The 19,420-nt window shown below is 40.7% G+C and overlaps 2 protein-coding genes across 2 annotated transcripts; both read left to right on the top strand.

Annotated features, from left to right (window-relative positions):
- The first annotated feature begins 177 nt into the window (after window positions 1-177).
- LOC136453109 (leucine-rich repeat receptor protein kinase HPCA1-like) lies at window positions 178-5,907 on the top strand. The gene is made up of 19 exons (XM_066453680.1): window positions 178-685; window positions 1,306-1,426; window positions 1,496-1,567; window positions 1,735-1,809; window positions 1,905-1,976; window positions 2,065-2,214; window positions 2,313-2,387; window positions 2,474-2,545; window positions 2,618-2,689; window positions 2,784-2,852; window positions 2,923-2,997; window positions 3,074-3,145; window positions 3,246-3,377; window positions 3,471-3,940; window positions 4,019-4,177; window positions 4,392-4,531; window positions 4,620-4,839; window positions 4,937-5,172; window positions 5,252-5,907. Exons 1-19 carry the CDS (start codon window positions 601-603, stop codon window positions 5,747-5,749), a joined length of 2,865 nt encoding a protein of 954 aa, XP_066309777.1. The 5' UTR covers window positions 178-600; the 3' UTR covers window positions 5,750-5,907.
- Window positions 5,908-6,871: 964 nt separating this feature from the next.
- Window positions 6,872-18,342, top strand: LOC136453108 (leucine-rich repeat receptor protein kinase HPCA1-like). The gene is made up of 19 exons (XM_066453679.1): window positions 6,872-7,264; window positions 7,716-7,839; window positions 7,916-7,987; window positions 13,573-13,647; window positions 13,727-13,798; window positions 13,915-14,076; window positions 14,188-14,259; window positions 14,340-14,411; window positions 14,487-14,558; window positions 14,660-14,728; window positions 14,817-14,891; window positions 14,978-15,049; window positions 15,137-15,271; window positions 15,361-15,839; window positions 15,927-16,085; window positions 16,844-16,983; window positions 17,112-17,331; window positions 17,422-17,654; window positions 17,749-18,342. Exons 1-19 carry the CDS (start codon window positions 7,180-7,182, stop codon window positions 18,181-18,183), a joined length of 2,823 nt encoding a protein of 940 aa, XP_066309776.1. The 5' UTR covers window positions 6,872-7,179; the 3' UTR covers window positions 18,184-18,342.
- Window positions 18,343-19,420: the final 1,078 nt, after the last annotated feature.

Here is a 19,420-nt window from a genome sequence, read left to right as displayed (position 1 = left end):
GGTCCAATGCACATCTCATTTGGCTCTTACCTGCACAACGGGGGAAAAAATACAGCAGTTGCACAGCATAACACGTTTCTGAAGTGTGGGCCTATGTCGCAAAAGTCCAACCTGTGGCCGTATTAATCTAGTTAACTAATAACCATGGCCGAATCAAAGCTTACAAAGGAGCAATGTTTAAGGTTTTACCCCGATGAGGACAAGAAGCAACTGCCCCACTACCAACTAGGAATACAGAAACATTTTTCTTCAACCATTTCATGTTTTGATCAGTTCAACTGAGCTCTTTGTAGCCTTGTTTAAGGCCTCCCATACCCTTGCATGCGTGCGTTCTTATGAGCATATCCATTGCTTGGACCCCGTAACCGGCCCATACAATAATTGACCAGAGATTCTTCTGAATCTGGTGATGCAAGATTGTTTTGCTTGAAACGCTATTTGCTTTGCCTGGTTCCAACCTCAGGAAGAAGAGGGTGCCATTTGGTAGCAGCTGACTTGTCCATTAGCTAGCTCATTGCATAGACTTCTCCAAAGATAGCCATCAGAGTTAGCTGTGGTCTGCTGCAACTTGTGTGGAGGCCTAGCCCTGAAGAGCAAGGCATGGTGGCGATGCAGCAGCTGCTACTTCTGTTCTTGCTCTTGGTATATGTCCGGCCAAGTTTCAGTCAGACGAACTCCCAAGATGGTAAGCCTTGATTTTTTTGCATTTGATCAGGATATAGGAAGCATGCTGCCATCTTTTTAGGCTAGAATTATCCACAGAGTGCCTGTTGACCTGAAAAAAATGTTCAGCTAGATTAGTTCTACCAGGATGATAATCTGAGAATGTTTTGATTACAATGAACATTAGTCACCACCAGATAAAAAATATTTAACCTAATTCAATTACATCAAAGTTTGTTCATTTTAAATTTGGCTGTCTTGAACTTTTTAGAATGATCTCTATTCAACAAAACAAGAAGATTTTTTCAGCATAAGTCAGTTTGTGTTACCTTTGAATTAATGTTTTTGCATCAGTTCATTAGTCTGTAATGTAATCAAATCCACAAGACCAAATGGAACAAATTCAGAAAGTCATGGTTATGTTTGAAGTATGTTCTCATGATAAAACATAAAGCTTAACACTGAACAGTGTTCCCTTTTTTCATTGCTATTTTCTTTCTTAGGCTTAACTCTCTTTGACTTCCTTGAAATGGTACTTGCATATATTCCTCTCACATGAATTTACGATCCTAAGAACTAATCAACTACTAGAGTTATTAATGAAGAAATTATCAACTAATGTTAGCTTAATGATTTCTACAGTTGCTGCACTTAAGGCTTTGATGAATAATTGGCGAAATGAACCAGAAAGCTGGACAGGTTCAACCGATCCCTGCACCTCCTGGGTTGGAATTTCCTGTTCCAATGGTCGGGTGACAGAAATGTGAGTGCTCAATAAACCTTCTTCTCTTAACAAATAATCAAACGCTCTGATGAAACCTGGTGTTTGCAGGAGATTAGCAAGCATGAATCTGCAAGGTACATTAAGCAATGCCATAGGCCAACTATCTGCTTTGAAATATCTGTGAGTCCACTGTCCTCGGAATGAAAATAACTCACTTTAACTAACAATAATACTTACGTATTTTCTCAAGAAATCTTATCACAACATAGAACTACAGTCAGATGCTACAACCTACCAGTTTACCTAGGGAAAACATACGTTAAGCTACTGCCATAAACTACATGCAGGGATCTGTCTAACAACCAAAACCTCGGGGGTCCACTTATTCCAAATATTGGAAATCTGAAGCAGCTCACCACTCTGTAAGAAATAACATTTCATGACAACACTATTTTTTTTGAGGGATCTGCAAAGATCACCAAAAAGGAGGAACGTTGACCTATCTTGGTTCTCTCAGGATTTTGCTTGGATGCAAGTTCACAGGGAATATCCCGGAAGAAATAGGCAACTTATCACAGCTCACATTCCTGTAAGAAGTCACTCAAATTCAGAAGAAAATAAAAAACGGACAATATACTGTTTGTCATGTGAATTCAGTTAACTATTTCCTTGTGCAGGGCACTAAACTCAAATAACTTCACTGGTGGAATTCCACCAACACTTGGCCTCCTTTCAAATCTTTTCTGGTTGGACATGTCAGCAAATCAGTTGTCAGGACAAATACCAGTTTCTCCAGGGTTGAATCAACTTGTCAACACGGGGCATTTGTAAGTTCTCAAATGTTTTACCAACTCTAGAATAAAAAGAACAAAAACCGTAGCTTAAATGTTCTAACTGCGTACGGATGCATACATGCAATCAACAGCCACTTCAGTGAGAACCAGTTGACAGGCCCGATGAGCGAAAGCCTTTTCAGTGACAAGATGAACCTTATACATGTGTAAGCTGTGTTCCTCATTTGCAATAGCAACTCTCTATTTATTTCTGTCACCACAGTATGTCACTGCTTTCTGTAACCGTCGCCAGGATATTTAATAATAACAACTTTACTGGACCAATCCCAGCATCTCTTGGAAAAGTCAAATCACTTAAAATAATGTAAGTACCAGATAAATCATGTTCTCCATCAATCTTGCACAGTGTTTTGAGCATTTTCACAATTGTTGCCAGCCGACTAGATCATAACCAGTTCAGCGGTCCAGTTCCCAATAGTATTGCCGCCCTAAGTAACCTGATGGAACTGTAAGTAACTAAATTTGAATGAATACCAACGGATATTTCATGATACTAGAAAATTACATTGCAAATATCCCTTATGGTTCTTGGCTTCTTGCAGGAGTTTAGCAAACAACCAACTGAACGGGACCGTGCCGGATCTCACTGATGTAACCCAGCTAGATTACGTGTAAGAAAAATATACCACATTCAAGTTAAAGATTTGTTTTCTGCGGTTAATTTTTTCTTTATCTAAGCAGAGACCTAAGCAATAATAACTTTGCAAGCTCGCCAGCACCAGGATGGTTTTCAACGTTGACATCCCTAAATACCATGTGAGTTTTTGAAGATTAACGAAATCAATTAAATGTAAAGCTATAATACAGATAATGTTTCTGGTTGGATATGCAGATTTATGGATAATGATGATCTTAATGGGACAATCCCTAGTGCTATGTTCAGTCTCCCCAACCTGCAGCAAGTGTAATTCATTATTGACTTGTTCCATGATTCCCTTGAATATCTAAAGAGTTCAACTGAGTAATTTGTTGTGCATTCTGCGATGTCACAACTTGTCATGCAGATCACTAGCTAGGAACGCGTTCAGTGGGAAACTTAATCTGACAGGTAACATCAGCTCGCAGTTGCAGGTTGTTAATTTGACATCTAATCAAATCATCGAAGCGAATGTAACGGGTTACAGCAACAGCCTTATGTAAGCATTGTCCTCTCAAACAGAAATGATTATATGCTTGCATGCTTACCGCCATGCGTTTTTTTAGCCATCATGGTTTTTGTTCTTATCCAGATTAACAGAGAATCCTGTATGTTTGGATAACATTAGTTTCTGCACACTCAAGCAAAAGCAGCAAGCGCCATATGCCACTAACCTTGGCCCATGTGCTGCCATTCCATGCCCCTTTGATCAGTCAGCAAGTCCAATCACTTCACAGAACTGTGCATGCACCAATCCCTTTCAGGGTTTGATGATCTTCCAAGCACCCGCCTTCTCTGATGTCATAAGCCCCACGATGTTCCAACTTCTGGAGTCAACGCTTATGCAGAACCTTAGCCTGGCACCAAGATCAGTTGCCATTTCCAATGTTCAATTCAGTCCAGGAAACCCTCTAATATTGACAGTGAAGATTTTTCCAGCCAGTGGAACGAGCTTCAATCGCTCAGAAGTCATAAGAATCATTTCTCCTCTGGTCAACCAAACTTATAAAGCCCCAACTAATTTTGGACCATACAGCTTCATAGCGAGCACATACTTTCCAGGTATGTAAACAGTACCATTCCACAAGGTGTGTACCATCTTTGTCTGACATATCTTGAATTGCTAATCGTCCATTTCAGCTCCCAGCAATAAAAAGTCCTCAATGGGCAAGGCAGCAATAATTGGAATAGCAATCGCGGGTGTTGTCCTTATTCTTGGCCTTATTGTGGTAGCAATATATGCTCTACGACAGAAAAGAATAGCCAAGGAGGCAGTAGAGCGAACTACAAATCCTTTCGGTAATGTGTTATTTCACAGCTAACTTCAGTCCAATAGAAGATGTGGTATATATGTGCACGCACTTGTATCCATTTTGAGCTAGCTACTATATTTAATTCGAGGGTACCTTTTAATTCTATGTGTACCAAAGATTAAACACTAGGAAGATAACTGTACTTAGAAGCATAATGATATGTCTCCTGATTCATTCTTGTTAGTACTTTGTTACCACAGCATCATGGGGAGCTGGTGGGACAGACAACGGAGATGCACCACAACTGAAGGGTGCAAGATACTTTTCATTCGAGGAACTGAAAAAATGCACCAATAATTTCTCAGAAACTCATGAGATAGGATCCGGAGGATATGGGAAGGTAATTCAGTTGCCGTGTTGGCCTGTACACAGCTAGACACATGTGTTTGCGAAAGCATCTAACATTATATTTTACTCTGTTATAAAAGGTGTACAAAGGAACACTAGCAAACGGGCAAATAGCTGCAATAAAACGCGCGCAGCAAGGATCCATGCAAGGTGCAGCTGAATTCAAGAATGAGATAGAACTGCTGTCCAGGGTTCATCACAAGAACCTAGTGAGCCTAGTGGGTTTCTGCTACGAACAAGGGGAACAGATGTTGGTTTATGAATATATTCCTTATGGGACATTAAGGGAGAACTTGATGGGTATCAACTACACTACTCACTCTAAGTAACACAAATTTACTTAACTAGTACATATGCCTACACAAGAACATAGGACCTAACCATGACTTGATTGCAGGTAAAAGAGGAGTGAACTTAGATTGGAAGAACCGCCTCAGGATTGCCATTGGCTCAGCAAAAGGTCTAGCATACCTCCATGAACTTGCTGATCCACCAATCATACACAGAGATATCAAATCAACCAATATCCTTTTGGATGAAAGTCTCAATGCTAAGGTTGCTGATTTTGGTCTTTCAAAACTTGTGTCTGACACACAAAAGGGCCATGTTTCTACCCAAGTAAAGGGAACATTGGTATGTATTTTGGATATTCTTTGGTGTCTGTTCACCTAAGAAACACTTTTGCTGATTCCTCTTTTTGCATTGTTGCTAGGGCTATTTGGATCCTGAATATTACATGACGCAACAGCTCTCTGAAAAGAGTGATGTCTACAGCTTTGGAGTTGTCCTGCTAGAACTAATAACTGCCAGCCAGCCCATAGAGAAAGGCAGGTATATTGTCCGTGAGATCAGGACAGCAATAGATCAATATGATCAAGAATACTATGGCTTGAAGGGCCTAATCGATCCAAAAATCCGGGATTCAGCTAAATTAATTGGCTTCAGGAGATTTATACAGTTGGCTATGGAATGTGTGGAAGAGTCTGCTGTTGACCGCCCAACAATGAATGATGTGGTGAAGGAACTTGAGATCATCATACAGAATGAAGGGGCACAATTGTTAAACTCAGCGTCTTTATCAGTTGAACAATTTGGAAACGAAAAGAGTCGAGATCCTTATGCAGAACATTTGCCTATGAATGATGAAAGCAGCAGCACCACTTTTGACTACAACAGTGTGTATTCATACTCAGCTGTTCAACCAAAGTAGATAACAGTCTCCACTCTTTGTTTTTGTTGAGGGATGAATTATACGACATTAATTTTTTTTCTGTTGATAAATCAATGAATGAATATTTCAGAAACACAATGGCAAAATGACTTGCTTAAGATGAAACAGCAGTGAATGTCTGGTCTATCGATAAAACCATTCATGCCCCTGTACTCCTTTACACTTACAACATAAAAAAAATGTCTGAAAACAAATATCTCTTTTCTACATGCCAAGATAAACATTATTATGTGATATGAACTGTTTCTCCCGATGCATTTGTAATTTCATATAGTTATCAGATGTAAGTCCATTGGTTCTGCAAACAATCCTACATCAAGATTGAAGGCAGCACCATTCCATATGGTTATAAATTACAAACTAGCTACCATTTCTTGACAAGTTTATGTCAGATTGGCCAGTTGGATCAAGAACTAGTCCAAGACAATATCGGAGAGAGGCCATGGCCATGAAGTTCTTGTCAGTGGATGCCAATATGTGAATACAAAGGACTGATGAGGGACAATATTATAACTGATGTTTGCCCTTTGTTGACAAACAAATGATTTAGTAGAGGCATTGTCCATGTGTGTTGAAATATCTTTGTTTTGGTTATATTAATTAACAGTAATGAAGATAACTCAGTCATTACTACGGTAATGCATGTCTGCTGCACTTCTTTAGAAGTAGCAGGGACAAGTGCTATGAAAAATGTTCACTGCACTAATTGAGTCCCATCTGCAGCCAGTTGGGAGAACGGGATAATTCAAAGATATGAATACTCAAAAGCTAATGAAACCAAAAATATCAATAAACAAACTTGAATTTAAGACGTGGGCAAAACAAGAAAGTACCCTGCAGAAACAATGGAAGTAACTATGTCGTTATCAGAGCTTCCAAAGCATTGACATCGTTATTTCAGTCCACCTCATCATACACTGGATCAATGAAAAGAATAATATCAACTACATGACATGCAAAAGCAAAAGTATTATGAAATGACAAAAAATACTGCATCCCAGCCACATTAAGTTACAACCTGTAAGCATGAGCAGGCTACACAAATTTAAATAACAAAACATACACCAGTTGTCACAAACACATCCATGTTCAAAAGTTTAAAGAAACATGTTGACAGCATTGTGACTTGCACCAAGCCACCAAAGACCTATACCTGAGAGAGTCCTCAGACAACAGGTCATTCAGGGATCCATGGAAGAGTCAGTAATCCTTATGCAACTCTGTTGTTTTACACGCCTTTCCATTTCCTTGGCTTACTCTCTAGTTTATCACTAAATTTGCAGCTGGTGCAAGTCTCATGAGGAATATGCAAGCAAGTGTAGATTGTAAACCTTAGAAAGCTCCACTCCTTAAAGCATTCACAACAGCTTTGTGGAACCCTGAGGTTCAGTGTGTTTGTCGCTCTCAAAATGAAGGCACTGTCCATCCTTCTACTGATATTCATGATTTTGGCCAGTCTTCCTGCACTATTCTGTGATACAGATCCCCAAGATGGTAACTATACAACCTTGGTCTCTGAAACTTTCTATTCTTACTTAGACTAGGCTTGCAAAGTTATAGCTTAAGCATCTTGAAGCCTGACAAAACACACAGATTTGCTAGATGAGAAACCTTTTATATGCCACACTTAGTTTTCAGAAACAATCTTGTTCTCTCCAAAGAAAAAAATGTTTCATGTTTTAGCATGCCTTTATCTTGAAGTATGTAATATCCAATGAAATATTGCTATGATAAGCACCATATCAAATGAAACAAAAAGTATCATTCTTCTTTATTTCTCAAGTTGGTGACTGTTCCTAATTTATATTGTGAGTTAGCAAATAAAGAGCAGCTAGCAATAAAAGAGATGGCAGTATCAACTATCAAACCATGCAAATGAGAATGTAACTCAATTCAGTGTTATGTAAATTGCTCAATTGATAATAACACAGATACCAATTGACAGTGGCTGCACTTCAGTCTCTAATTAAAGTGTGGCAGAACTTCCCATCAAGTTGGGAAGCATCAAATGATCCCTGTGGTGCACAATGGGATGGCATTATGTGCAACAATGGGCGAGTCATATCAATGTGGGTATCAACTAATAATGTTTTACTAGTTTTACTTTAACTTTCCGTCCATTGAATTAAAAATCCATGTTTCCAGGAGGTTATCAAGCATCAATCTTCAAGGCACATTAAGCAACAGTATAGGCCAGCTCAGCGAGCTTGCTTACCTGTGAGTCATTTTGCATAGATAATTAAAGTTTATAAACTATCTTTAGCACTGTATTTTTCTGGTTCCAATTGATAGACATATCAGAAGAGTCTGCTCAGCATTTGACTGCATAATTACTTTATTTCCATGTATTGAAAAGTAGTTTTGAAAATCTAGAATCTATATTTAAAGTTTATAAATTATCATTGGCACCGTATTTTTCTGGTTCCAATTGATAGACATATCAGAAGAGTCTGCTCAGAATTTGACTGAATGATTACTTTGTTTCCATGTATTGAAAAGTAGTTTTGAAAGTCTGGAATCTTGTAGTTATTACTATTTACTAGAAAGCATGACTTCAAATTTAAGCTATATACTGAAAGATTTTAGCTCCCAGATATGGGGTGGAAATTGCAAGTTAATCCCTTCCAGCCAAGCCCAGTATTCAATACATGTTAAAAACATTCAAGAAAATGGTTGCTGCTGCACTTCTATCCGAATATCCTATGCAAATGTCTAGAGTTTATGGACGAGTTTCCTAATTCAACTGTGTAATATACTAATATGGCTTTCATGTGTGCACTAAATAGTTAAAACTAACGGAGTGGATTTCAGCTTACAGTGTCAACAACCTCCAGGTTTCAAACTTTCAATTGATGTGCACCATAGAAAAGGAACTTCCTAATTTACCTCCATAAGACATCATATTCAATTCAACATTTGCTGATCTCCTACGTCTTTGCCCAGGAGGTCTGGTTTATAATACTCCAGAGATTGGGACTTAACTCCATCCCTCCAACTTTCACTAGCAAATTTTCAAGCTGGTGGTACTGGGCAGTCAAGGAAGTGGAGAAAGAGACTATAAAGGGGCTCAATTCACTTATCTTTTTTTCTCCAACTACGCAGGAGAGCTGCATGTCATTTTATTAAGATAGAAAAAAGATGCAGCGAGCAGTTTAGAAAGAACCCGGACATGAGGTCCGCAATACACACAGAAAATTAGACTATGCCTTTGCCAGAAGAAAAAAAAACGACCACCTGACCACACTGGAGACTAACTACCCGGGGTCAGCGACCTCGCCAAGAGACCACTAAGCTTTGAAGCTCCCGCCATGCACCAAAGACTACATTCATCCCCTACAGACTGTAACAGCACTTGAATGTTTGGTGAGGTTCCTTCAAACACACAGGAGTTCCGATGCTTCCAGACTTCCCAAGAAACTAGGATGATGAGGGAATTCAGCCCATTCCTCATCTCCATACAGTGGCGGACCCAGGATTTTTGCATAGGGTATGCGCCGCAAAAAAAATTCTTATACAATTCGGTAAACTATTTATAATTCGGTAAAACCATATTATAATTCGGTAAAACGATGTCAAATCTTAATATAAATTGTTCAAATGAAATACAAATACTTCGAAATATAACAATAGGAGACTTACAATATTACTTGTTTATCCGTCGCTTTCTCAATGACATGAATGTCTCCATTATATCATCTTCATTAACTTGGAAGAAAATATCCCGCTCAATAAATGTGATTAGACAATCATCCAAAACAGTATCACCTATCTTATTCCTTGACTTTGTTTTCACTATAACCAATGCAGAAAATACCCTTTCAACACTCGCAGTTGCCACTGGTAAAAGCAATATCAATTTGAGAAGCAAGTACACCATATCATACACTTTGTGCCTCTTTGTTTCAACAAGCTTAACTGAGAGATCAACAATGTTGTCTAGCCCTTGGAAGATAGCATCTTGTCGCATGTCATTAATATAATTATCAAGTTGCAATTCCAGTTTTAACAAATCATTGTTGGAGAAGTCCTTAGGATAAAATTCAGCCAATCTACGTACCTTCCGTGCATCAAAAGAAGCAAAGGAGTTGGAAGGACTGAAGGCTGACATACAAGAGAGTAGCTCCATATTGATCTCATCAAACCGATTATCAAGCTCTTGACTAATTTGATCAATGACACCAATGTATACTTCTCTTCGGAAATGGTCATCATTTGTTTGGTTTCGGGCACGAGCATACCGTGCTGATTTTCCATAAGGCACATAAGCACCATCCATAGCAGGAACTTCAACACCATGTTTAACACAAAAAGAAGTGATCTTCTGAAGAAAATTATCCCAACCATTAGACCTCAACTCCTGCATTCTGCTCTTTGCCACATTAACAAGTGAGATTGCATTAAGAATATCTTGATCCCTTCTCTGCAAGCACTCGGATAACTCATTTGTATATCCAAGAATAACATACATTAAGTGCACAAAGAAAACAAACTCAAAGGTTTCAAATGCTCCAAGCACAAAATGTATCTTTGTCCAATCTTCCTTATATGCATTATCAGCACCAAGTTCAATGAGCACATCATGAATTGAGGAATATATAGTGATGATGCTACATATAGTTTTGTAATGAGAGCCCCACCGAATGTCACCAGGCCTAGGTAAACCCATCTCTTGATTTAATCCACTCCCTGATTCAAGGTCACCACACTCTAGTGCTTTCTTGACATTCTCAAGCCTAGCATTTCGAAGCATATCATGACGCTTGCAAGAAACCCCAACAATATTCAACAAGATAGATACTTGATCAAAAAAAGTCTTGCAGTCAGTATTTCCTTTGGCAACAGCAACAAGAACTAGTTGGAGTTGATGTGCAAAGCAATGAATATAATAAGCGGAAGGTGATTCTTGCATGATTAAAGTTTTGAGCCCTTTAATATCTCCTTTCATATTGCTAGCCCCATCATAACCTTGACCTCTAATCTGCTGCATACTCAATCCATTACTAACAAGTAAAACTTCAATTGCTTTCTTAAGTGACAAAGAGGTAGTATCATCTACATGAACAACTCCAATAAAGTGCTCACATGGCCTTCCAAGTTTATCAATATAACGCAAGCAAAGAGCTAGTTGTTCTTTATGTGATATATCACTAGACTCATCAGCTAAAATTGCATAGGGCTCATCACCAAGTTCCTCAATTATTTTCTTTCTAGTTTCTATGGCACAACAGTGAATAATTTGCTTTTGTATCTTTGGGCTAGTCAAAGTGCAATTACCTGGTGCATTGTTCAAGACATACTTGTTCACTTCTTCACTATTTCCTGCAAGAAACTTTAAAAGTTCAATGAAGTTGCCTCTATTGCTAGACTCTTCACTTTCATCATGTCCACGGAATGCCAATCCTTGATGCAAAAGAAACTTGATACATCTAAGTGAATATGTCAATCTTTTCTTATAAAGACGAAGCTCCTCCTCACTCCACTTGTCAATGTTATAATCAATTGCTACCTTGGGATTCATAAAACCAATGTACCTCTCTTGAGCTGCTTTATGTGCCCTAGAACCAGAATGTTTGAGAAGTGCTGTGTTTCCTATATTCCAATTATTCCATCCATCAACAATAAAAGTTTTTGACCCACTGCCTTTCTTGAACAAGTAGCATATGAAGCAAAATGCAGAATCCTTCTTGACACTATATTCAAGCCACTCATAATTATACAACCATTGTATACTGAATCGACGAGGTACGCCTCCAATGTTTCGGTATGGAAAATCATGTATATAAGGTTTGCAAGCACCTTTAGTAATATATGCTCTATGGATTGCATCTTGATCATTAACAGGATAATCTTCAATAGGCAGCCTTTCACCTGGATCATATGGTAGGCGATTGATGTCATACGCCGGCGGCTTTGATGCGAGCGGTGACGGTGATGCTAGCGGGGGCGAGGGCAAATGATCTGCAATTTCTTCAACTTGTACTCTATCTTCTTCTTGATTCTGCTCTTCCACAATATTTTCATCCGGAGGTGGGTCAATAGCAGCCGCCTTCTTTGCTGCTTTCTGAAAAAGGGATCGAATGTCTCCGTTTCTTTTCATAATTCAAGACTCAAAGAGTTCTGAAAAAAACACTCGTCAATTATCAAAACTAATGTTCGAAAGAAACCTGGAACTGAGGAAGAACGGGGATGGACAGGGAGTATCACCTGAGGAACTGAGGAAGGACTGGTGATCAGTCTTGCAGGCGATGGCGGCAGTCCAGGGCGGCCAGGCCAGGCAAAGCGACGGGCGATGATCTGCTCTACTGGTAGGGCGGCGGCGGGCGCTCTGGGCACGAGCGCACGGCACCGAGCGGTCGAGCTGGGAGCCGTCGCTAGCGCACGCGAAGAAACCTGGAAGTCCTGGTACGAGTACGACACGTCCGTCACGTCGTAGACGAGGCCTGGTCCAGCGCGTGCTTGGGCCGGATGTGGCCCGAGCCGTAGTCCATGGGCCCCGTGACCGAGCAGACGTCATGATGTATGGTTGCCCCGCGAGCCACGAGTCCACGACCGAGCGTTGTTGTTTGATGGCGACTGGCGTGAAACAACGTTTACCGACCACCCTGTCGGCCTGTCACCCGGTTACTTCCGCGCCGTGCATGCACCTTGGCACTCGTCAGCTCACACACTGGAACACTGGCAACACACTGGCACTCGTCAGCTCACACAGACACACACTCGCCATGCAACCAACCACTCGTCAGCAGTCAGCTCACACACTGGCACTGCACGACACGATATCTACTGCAACTTGCACCAGCTGAAATTAAAAGAAGCTTCATTGCGTCTCGATCGATGGGTGGCCCACAGGGTGGTCGGTGGACCACCCTGACCACCCACTAGGTCCGCCACTGATGATGTATGGTTGCCCCGCGAGCCACGAGTCCACGACCGAGCGTTGTTGTTTGATGGCGACTGGCGTGAAACAACGTTTACCGACCACCCTGTCGGCCTGTCACCCGGTTACTTCCGCGCCGTGCATGCACCTTGGCACTCGTCAGCTCACACACTGGAACACTGGCAACACACTGGCACTCGTCAGCTCACACAGACACACACTCGCCATGCAACCAACCACTCGTCAGCAGTCAGCTCACACACTGGCACTGCACGACACGATATCTACTGCAACTTGCACCAGCTGAAATTAAAAGAAGCTTCATTGCGTCTCGATCGATGGGTGGCCCACAGGGTGGTCGGTGGACCACCCTGACCACCCACTAGGTCCGCCACTGTCTCCATAGGCACCCTTCTGATGGCCGACTTCCACCAGCCAGAGAAATTCGAGGCCGTAGGTGAGGGCGCAACAACGACCAGGTTCAACTGTTGAAGGAAATCTGGAAACATCATTCTATCATTCTAGTGGTTTAGGAAATCTGGAAACATCAGAACAGTTACAGCTTTTAATGGCGCAAGTCCGAGTGTCAGGGCTGTGCTGCAGACAGTCCAGATGAACATCTTGTGCTGCTCTGCTGTAGCAACTAGCAAAGGCATTCCAGAAGCTGCTGCCAGGTCGTTTTCTGGGGATAACACCCCTGGTCCTGGTAGTTTGATGGTTGCCCACTGTTGAAAAGGGCCATTTGTGTCTTGTTTTCTCCTGATTGTGGTGTGGGTGTGTTTATGTGAGTTTTGGGTGTGTGTTTTTGGGGGGCTATGTCCCTCTTGTGTAATCTTTTCTCTCTTAAAGAAATGATACATAACTCTCTTGCGTGTTTGAGGGGAAAAAAGACATCATATTCACTCATATGTTATGGTGCATGCAGGGACCTCTCGTCCAACAGTGGTCTTAGTGGCCCACTACCCACTTCGATTGGCAACCTCAGGCAGCTCACAACACTGTATGTCCTGACCCTAAGGGCAAATTCTTATATATCATAATGCATCAATGAAGCTTACCTAATGCGTTGTGATCTTCAGAATCTTGGCTGGCTGCAGCTTCACAGGAGGCATCCCCGAAGAATTAGGAAACTTGGTGCAGCTCTCATTCTTGTAAGAATTATTATACTGACAGAAAATCTTAATCCCAACTCAGTGTTCTTGTTACCTCTCTGCTGCTGCTTTGCCTATACTGATGAAATGAACTAGCAATGAAATATACTCTGCAGGGCAATGAATTCAAACAGATTTACAGGCAGAATTCCTGCTTCAATTGGCCTACTAAAAAACCTCTTCTGGCTAGACTTGTCAGAAAATCAACTTTCTGGTCCTGTTCCGATTTCATCAACCACTTCTCCAGGACTTGACCTACTTACAGACACCAAACATTTGTAAGATCCTCTAACATTTCTTATCTCCCATAAATCAAGAACGGATGATCAGTATGCATGCTTTTACTCATGCTCCTACCATGCTGATGCTCTGTTCCGATCAATTAACAGCCATTTCAGTAGAAACCAATTAACTGGTAATCTCGACGGCCTCTTCAGCCCTAGCATGAGACTCGAACATATGTAAGGCAGCACTAATTTCTAATGCTAGCAATGCTTACACATTAAAGTATTGTACTGACCACTTTGTTTGTCTTCATAAGATTATTTGACAACAACCAATTGACTGGTCCTATCCCTGCTGAACTTGGTAGCATCACTACCCTCCAGATTCTGTGAGTATCTTGGCATTTTTCTTTATTCCAACCATATTCTCAGCATTAATGTTGACTTCTTTGCATCTTCATCAGCCGATTAGACAATAATAAATTCACAGGAGCAGTTCCAACCAATATCAGCAACCTAGTTGACCTAAATGTACTGTAAGTGCTGTATCATTTTTGACCTCCCGGTCAAATGACTAACACATTTGCGTAAGTTAAGAGTTTCCAGTGTATTTCGTTTGAATAACTATCTTCTGCAGGAATTTTGCAGACAACCAGCTGCATGGAACAATGCCAGATCTCAGTACCCTGACAAAACTTAATGTGGTGTAAGATATCGCCCTTGTCTTCTATTCTGCACTGTCATCAGATATAAACATGGTGCCAAGTACTAATGAATTTTCTTTTCACACCCAGCGATTTAAGCAACAATTCATTTGATCCGTCTGCCATACCAACCTGGATGCTGACACTGGAAACACTTGCTTCAGTGTGAGTTGTTTAAGACATGCACTACAAGTCTCACTGCACTATATTTTCTCTGAAACAATGCCACCTTGTAAAATCCTAACATGCAGAGCAATAGCTTCTGGAGGACTGCATGGTCAGATTCCCAACAGGATCTTTACCTTGCCCAGACTGCAGCAAGTGTAATTTTCTGGAAACATACAAGAAGATAAATTTTAATAACTAGCGAACTTTCACATGTTTGCTTATTTTTGTCACTGATCAGACAGTATTCTAAGCAATAATGCCTTCAACGGGACACTTGACATGACTGGCAACATCACTCAACAACTGCAGCAAGTCAATTTGCTAAACAATCGTATAGTTGCAGCCAATATAACACAAAGCTACAACAGAACACTAGTGTGAGTACTTGCATGCTTCAAAACCAAAGATGACATGCTGCTTCTAGTCTCCATTTACTCACTAGAATTGCCTCTTCCTCTATCGGCAGACTTGTGGGAAATCCTGTGTGCTTGGATCCTGATTTCTCCAGTAGCCGCTTTTGCAGTATCCAGCAAGATAGCGCTACATCATACACTACTAGTGTAACCCATTGTGGTTCAACTTCTTGTTCCAGTGATCAAAGTCTAGACCCTGCGAACTGTGGCTGTGCCTATCCCTACATGGGTATGATTTTCTTCAGGTCACCATTGTTTGCAGACTTGAGAAACAATGAGCACTTTCAGCTACTGGAAGCTAGCCTCTCAACAGAGCTGGGACTGCAACCTGGTTCAGTTTTCCTTTCTGATATCCACTTCACCAGTGATAATTACCTCCAAGTTCAAGTCAGACTATTTCCATCGATCGGAACATCCTTTAACTTGTCAGAAGTAACGAGGATAGGCTCTGATCTTAGCAATCAAAATTACAAGCCACCACAAGGTTTTGGACCTTATTACTTTGTTGCAGATCCATATGTCCACTTTGCAGGTATTAAAATAATCAAATCTAATCATGTAAAATTATGTCTGTATGCAAGTAATTATGCATGAAATACATTAGGTTATCTTGTCTCAGGAGCAGCTGACGATGGAAAATCGCAAGTAAGCACAGGTGCTATCGCTGGAATTGCAGTAGCATGTGGTCTTATTCTGATTGCTGTAACTTCTGGGGCAATATTTTCTTTATTACAAAAGAGAAGAACTAGGGAATTATCAGGACGAACAAATCCTTTCGGTGAGATTCCAAATAATATGGCTGACAACTGTATAGCTCTTAAAGCTACCAAATATTTCTTTAAGAAGAAAAACATTAAATTATCAGAATGTGTTTTCCATGGTTGCACCATTTAATAAAGTTCTTTATTTTGTAGTAAATCTATACACATCTATAGAAAACCAGTGAGAAAGACACACCGATAAAACTAATAAAACCAGATAAAAAGTCTACATAACCTCTCATTGATGAAGCGAAAATGGGAAACATATATGCCATTTATTTGAAGAGAATGGATTGTAACAGTATAGAGTACCAATGGTTTGCTAGAGCTGTTACAGACTTCCAGATGTATAACAAATAGAGCTTATTGGTGCTAGATTGTAGAAAAAATACAATTTTACTTCATACAAGAATATCAATGTTATCATGTTACGAGATTATCTAGCGGTGTAATTCAGCAGGATTCAAGCTAGTTAACTAAATGGTAGCCTGATAGGCTATAATTTAGAGATATGATAAAAATATACAACAGAATTGACACAGCTATGTATACGAACTAGGCCAGCATGCCAAACCAACATCCAATTTTCGAATCCTATTTGTTAAATACCCAGCCTTTCAAAGCTTACAATTGTAACAGAAAATGTGTCTAACTACAAAAATATATTAATAAAATCAAATGCGTGTAAGCAGTAATAACGCAGAGAAAAGAACAAAAGTACTGTAGTTCGATAAAACTTCGCTGATTATTTACCTCATGCATATTCAAATTTTAGCTTCATGGGGAATCGCTAAAAAAGACAGTGGAGGTGCTCCACAGCTGAAAGGAGCAAGGTTCTTTTCCTTTGATGAACTGAAGACCGGCACCAACAATTTCGCAGAGAACAATGAAATAGGATCAGGAAGTTATGGAAAGGTAAACAGCTATTTATACAAAATAGATGATGGAATAAAAACATTATCCCAGCCTCTGCATTATAGGAGTTCCTTTTAAGGGATTTTACACGGACAGCTAATGTAGGGATTCATCTTCACATGTGAAAGGTTTACAAGGCAGTACTGGTAGATGGAACAAATGTGGCAATAAAACGAGCAGAGTATGGATCAAAGCAAGGTGCAGTGGAGTTCAAAAATGAGATTGAGTTGCTATCCAGAGTCCACCACAAGAACCTGGTAAGTCTGACAGGATTTTGCTATGAACAAGGGGAGCAGATGCTGGTATATGAATATGTCTCCAATGGGACATTAAGACAGAATTTACAAGGTATGTACATAAAACCTAGTAGCAAATCCTAAAGTGTTACATTCTTCCCTGTACCTTTCCTATTTTATAAGAAATATATTTGTTATGTAGCTAGAGGAATTTACCTGGATTGGAAGAAGAGGCTCAGGATTGCTCTAGGATCGGCAAGAGGACTAGCATATCTTCATGAGCTCGCCGATCCACCTATTATCCACAGAGATGTCAAGTCCACAAATATCCTTTTGGATGAAAACTTTAAACCAAAAGTTGCTGATTTTGGTCTGTCAAAGTTAGTTGCAGACACTGAAAAAGGCCACATTTCCACTCAAGTCAAAGGAACATTGGTAGGTTCTTCGGCCACAGTACTTCATCAATTATTATAAATCCTTTCCTTTGGTTAAGTTACTCTTGTCCTTGACGGTCAATTTCATGTCATAGGGCTATTTGGACCCAGAGTATTACATGACACAACAGCTCTCAGAGAAGAGCGACGTGTACAGCTTCGGTGTCGTCATGCTAGAGATACTGAGTGGCAGGCTGCCTATATCAAATGGAAGGTATATCGTCCGGGAATTCAGGATGGCCATAAACCCTAATGACCACGACTACTATGGCCTGCAAGGCATCGTGGATCCAGCCATCCACGATGCCGCACATACTGCGCGGTTCAGGAGGTTCGTGCAGCTGGCCATGGAGTGCGTTGACGAATCAGCCTCACGGCGGCCCACCATGAACTCTGTGGTGAAGGAGATTGAGACGATGCTGCACAGCGAGGGGCTGAGCTCGGGCAGCTCATCCACCGTGGAGTTTGAGCACGTGGGGACCGCCTCCACCTCGCACCCGTACAGTGGAGAGGTGGTCACGGCCCACTAGAACAGCAGCAGCAGCAGCATAGCAGAAGAACCACCCCGCCCAGAACTTAAACACAGCGAACCGTGGGGGAACTGCTCAGTTTGCAGTGTTTTCCTTTACCTGATCATTCGGTTGTATTGTATCACACGCTAGTTTACTTGATACATGTATTGTGCAAAATTTTCCCAAGGATTGCGAGCTGCTATATTACACAGAATTTTCCACAACCATAATTAGATTAACAGTACCCAATGTGGACATGAAATCATCTCTAGCGGAATTATTATTTAGCAAACGCATCGATCGAAGCCTCTGAAACCCGGCATTTACTAGTAGTTAGCAGAAACGCAAGACCCAATCGCCGTATTGCAGGCAGACCTCCAGTGTGGTCCTCGAAGACGTGGCCGGAGGTGGTGCAGAGAAGCCGTGAGCCGGTGCCCGCGCTCTCGTTCGCGCTTCTGCTGGTTCGCCTCTCCTCCTATCCCGACAGCCCTCACCGACGGTGTTGCCGCCGTCGCCTCCCCAGTCGGCCACTCCCCCTCTCTTCCGTCTCCAGGCTCTGGCATCCTTCCCTCCCCTGCCTCTCCCTCCGCGAGCGGCGGTGCGGGTTGTATGGGCCGGGCTGCCTCCCGTTGCGTAGTTGTGTTCTGTTGTTGTTTAAAAAAAAAATGCAAGTTACCTTCTCAACTTTTGCGAAAGTTCATTTTTCCTCCCCAAACTCTAAAACCGGGCAAAACACCTCTCTCAACTTTTAAAACCATTCATCTTACCTCCCTGGCCTTGTTATAAGCAGTTTTGAAGACGGTTTTGTCTTTTTTTTTATTTATTTCGGCTGAATTTTTGAAAAATCATAAAATAGAAAATCCAATTTTGTTGGACTCCACATGAGTAGATCTACATAGTGAACATATAATATGGTATAGTTTAGTACAAAGTTTTTGCTATGGCTTTAGATCTATGATTTTCTATAATTAAATCAAATAATTCATAGCTGCAGTTCTATGGTCCAATTATGGTAAAATTTTTATGGTGAGCTAATTATTGTATGCTTAAACTGTAGTAAAAATTTCATACTCATTGGATCATGTATAACTTAGGTATATATTTTATTTAGGTTTATGCTTGTTAAATATAAATAAATCTATAACTAAGCTATAATGATTGAATGAGTATGAAATTTTTACTACAGTTCAATCATACAATAATTAGTCCACCATAAAAATTTCATCACAATTGGACCATAGAAACTACAGCTATG

The sequence above is a fragment of the Miscanthus floridulus genome, chromosome 5 (genome assembly GCF_019320115.1).
Source record: "Miscanthus floridulus cultivar M001 chromosome 5, ASM1932011v1, whole genome shotgun sequence".
NCBI lineage: Eukaryota > Viridiplantae > Streptophyta > Magnoliopsida > Poales > Poaceae > Miscanthus > Miscanthus floridulus.
The sequence above is the reverse complement of the archived record's forward strand: the minus strand, read 5'-3'. Positions and strand labels throughout refer to the sequence as shown.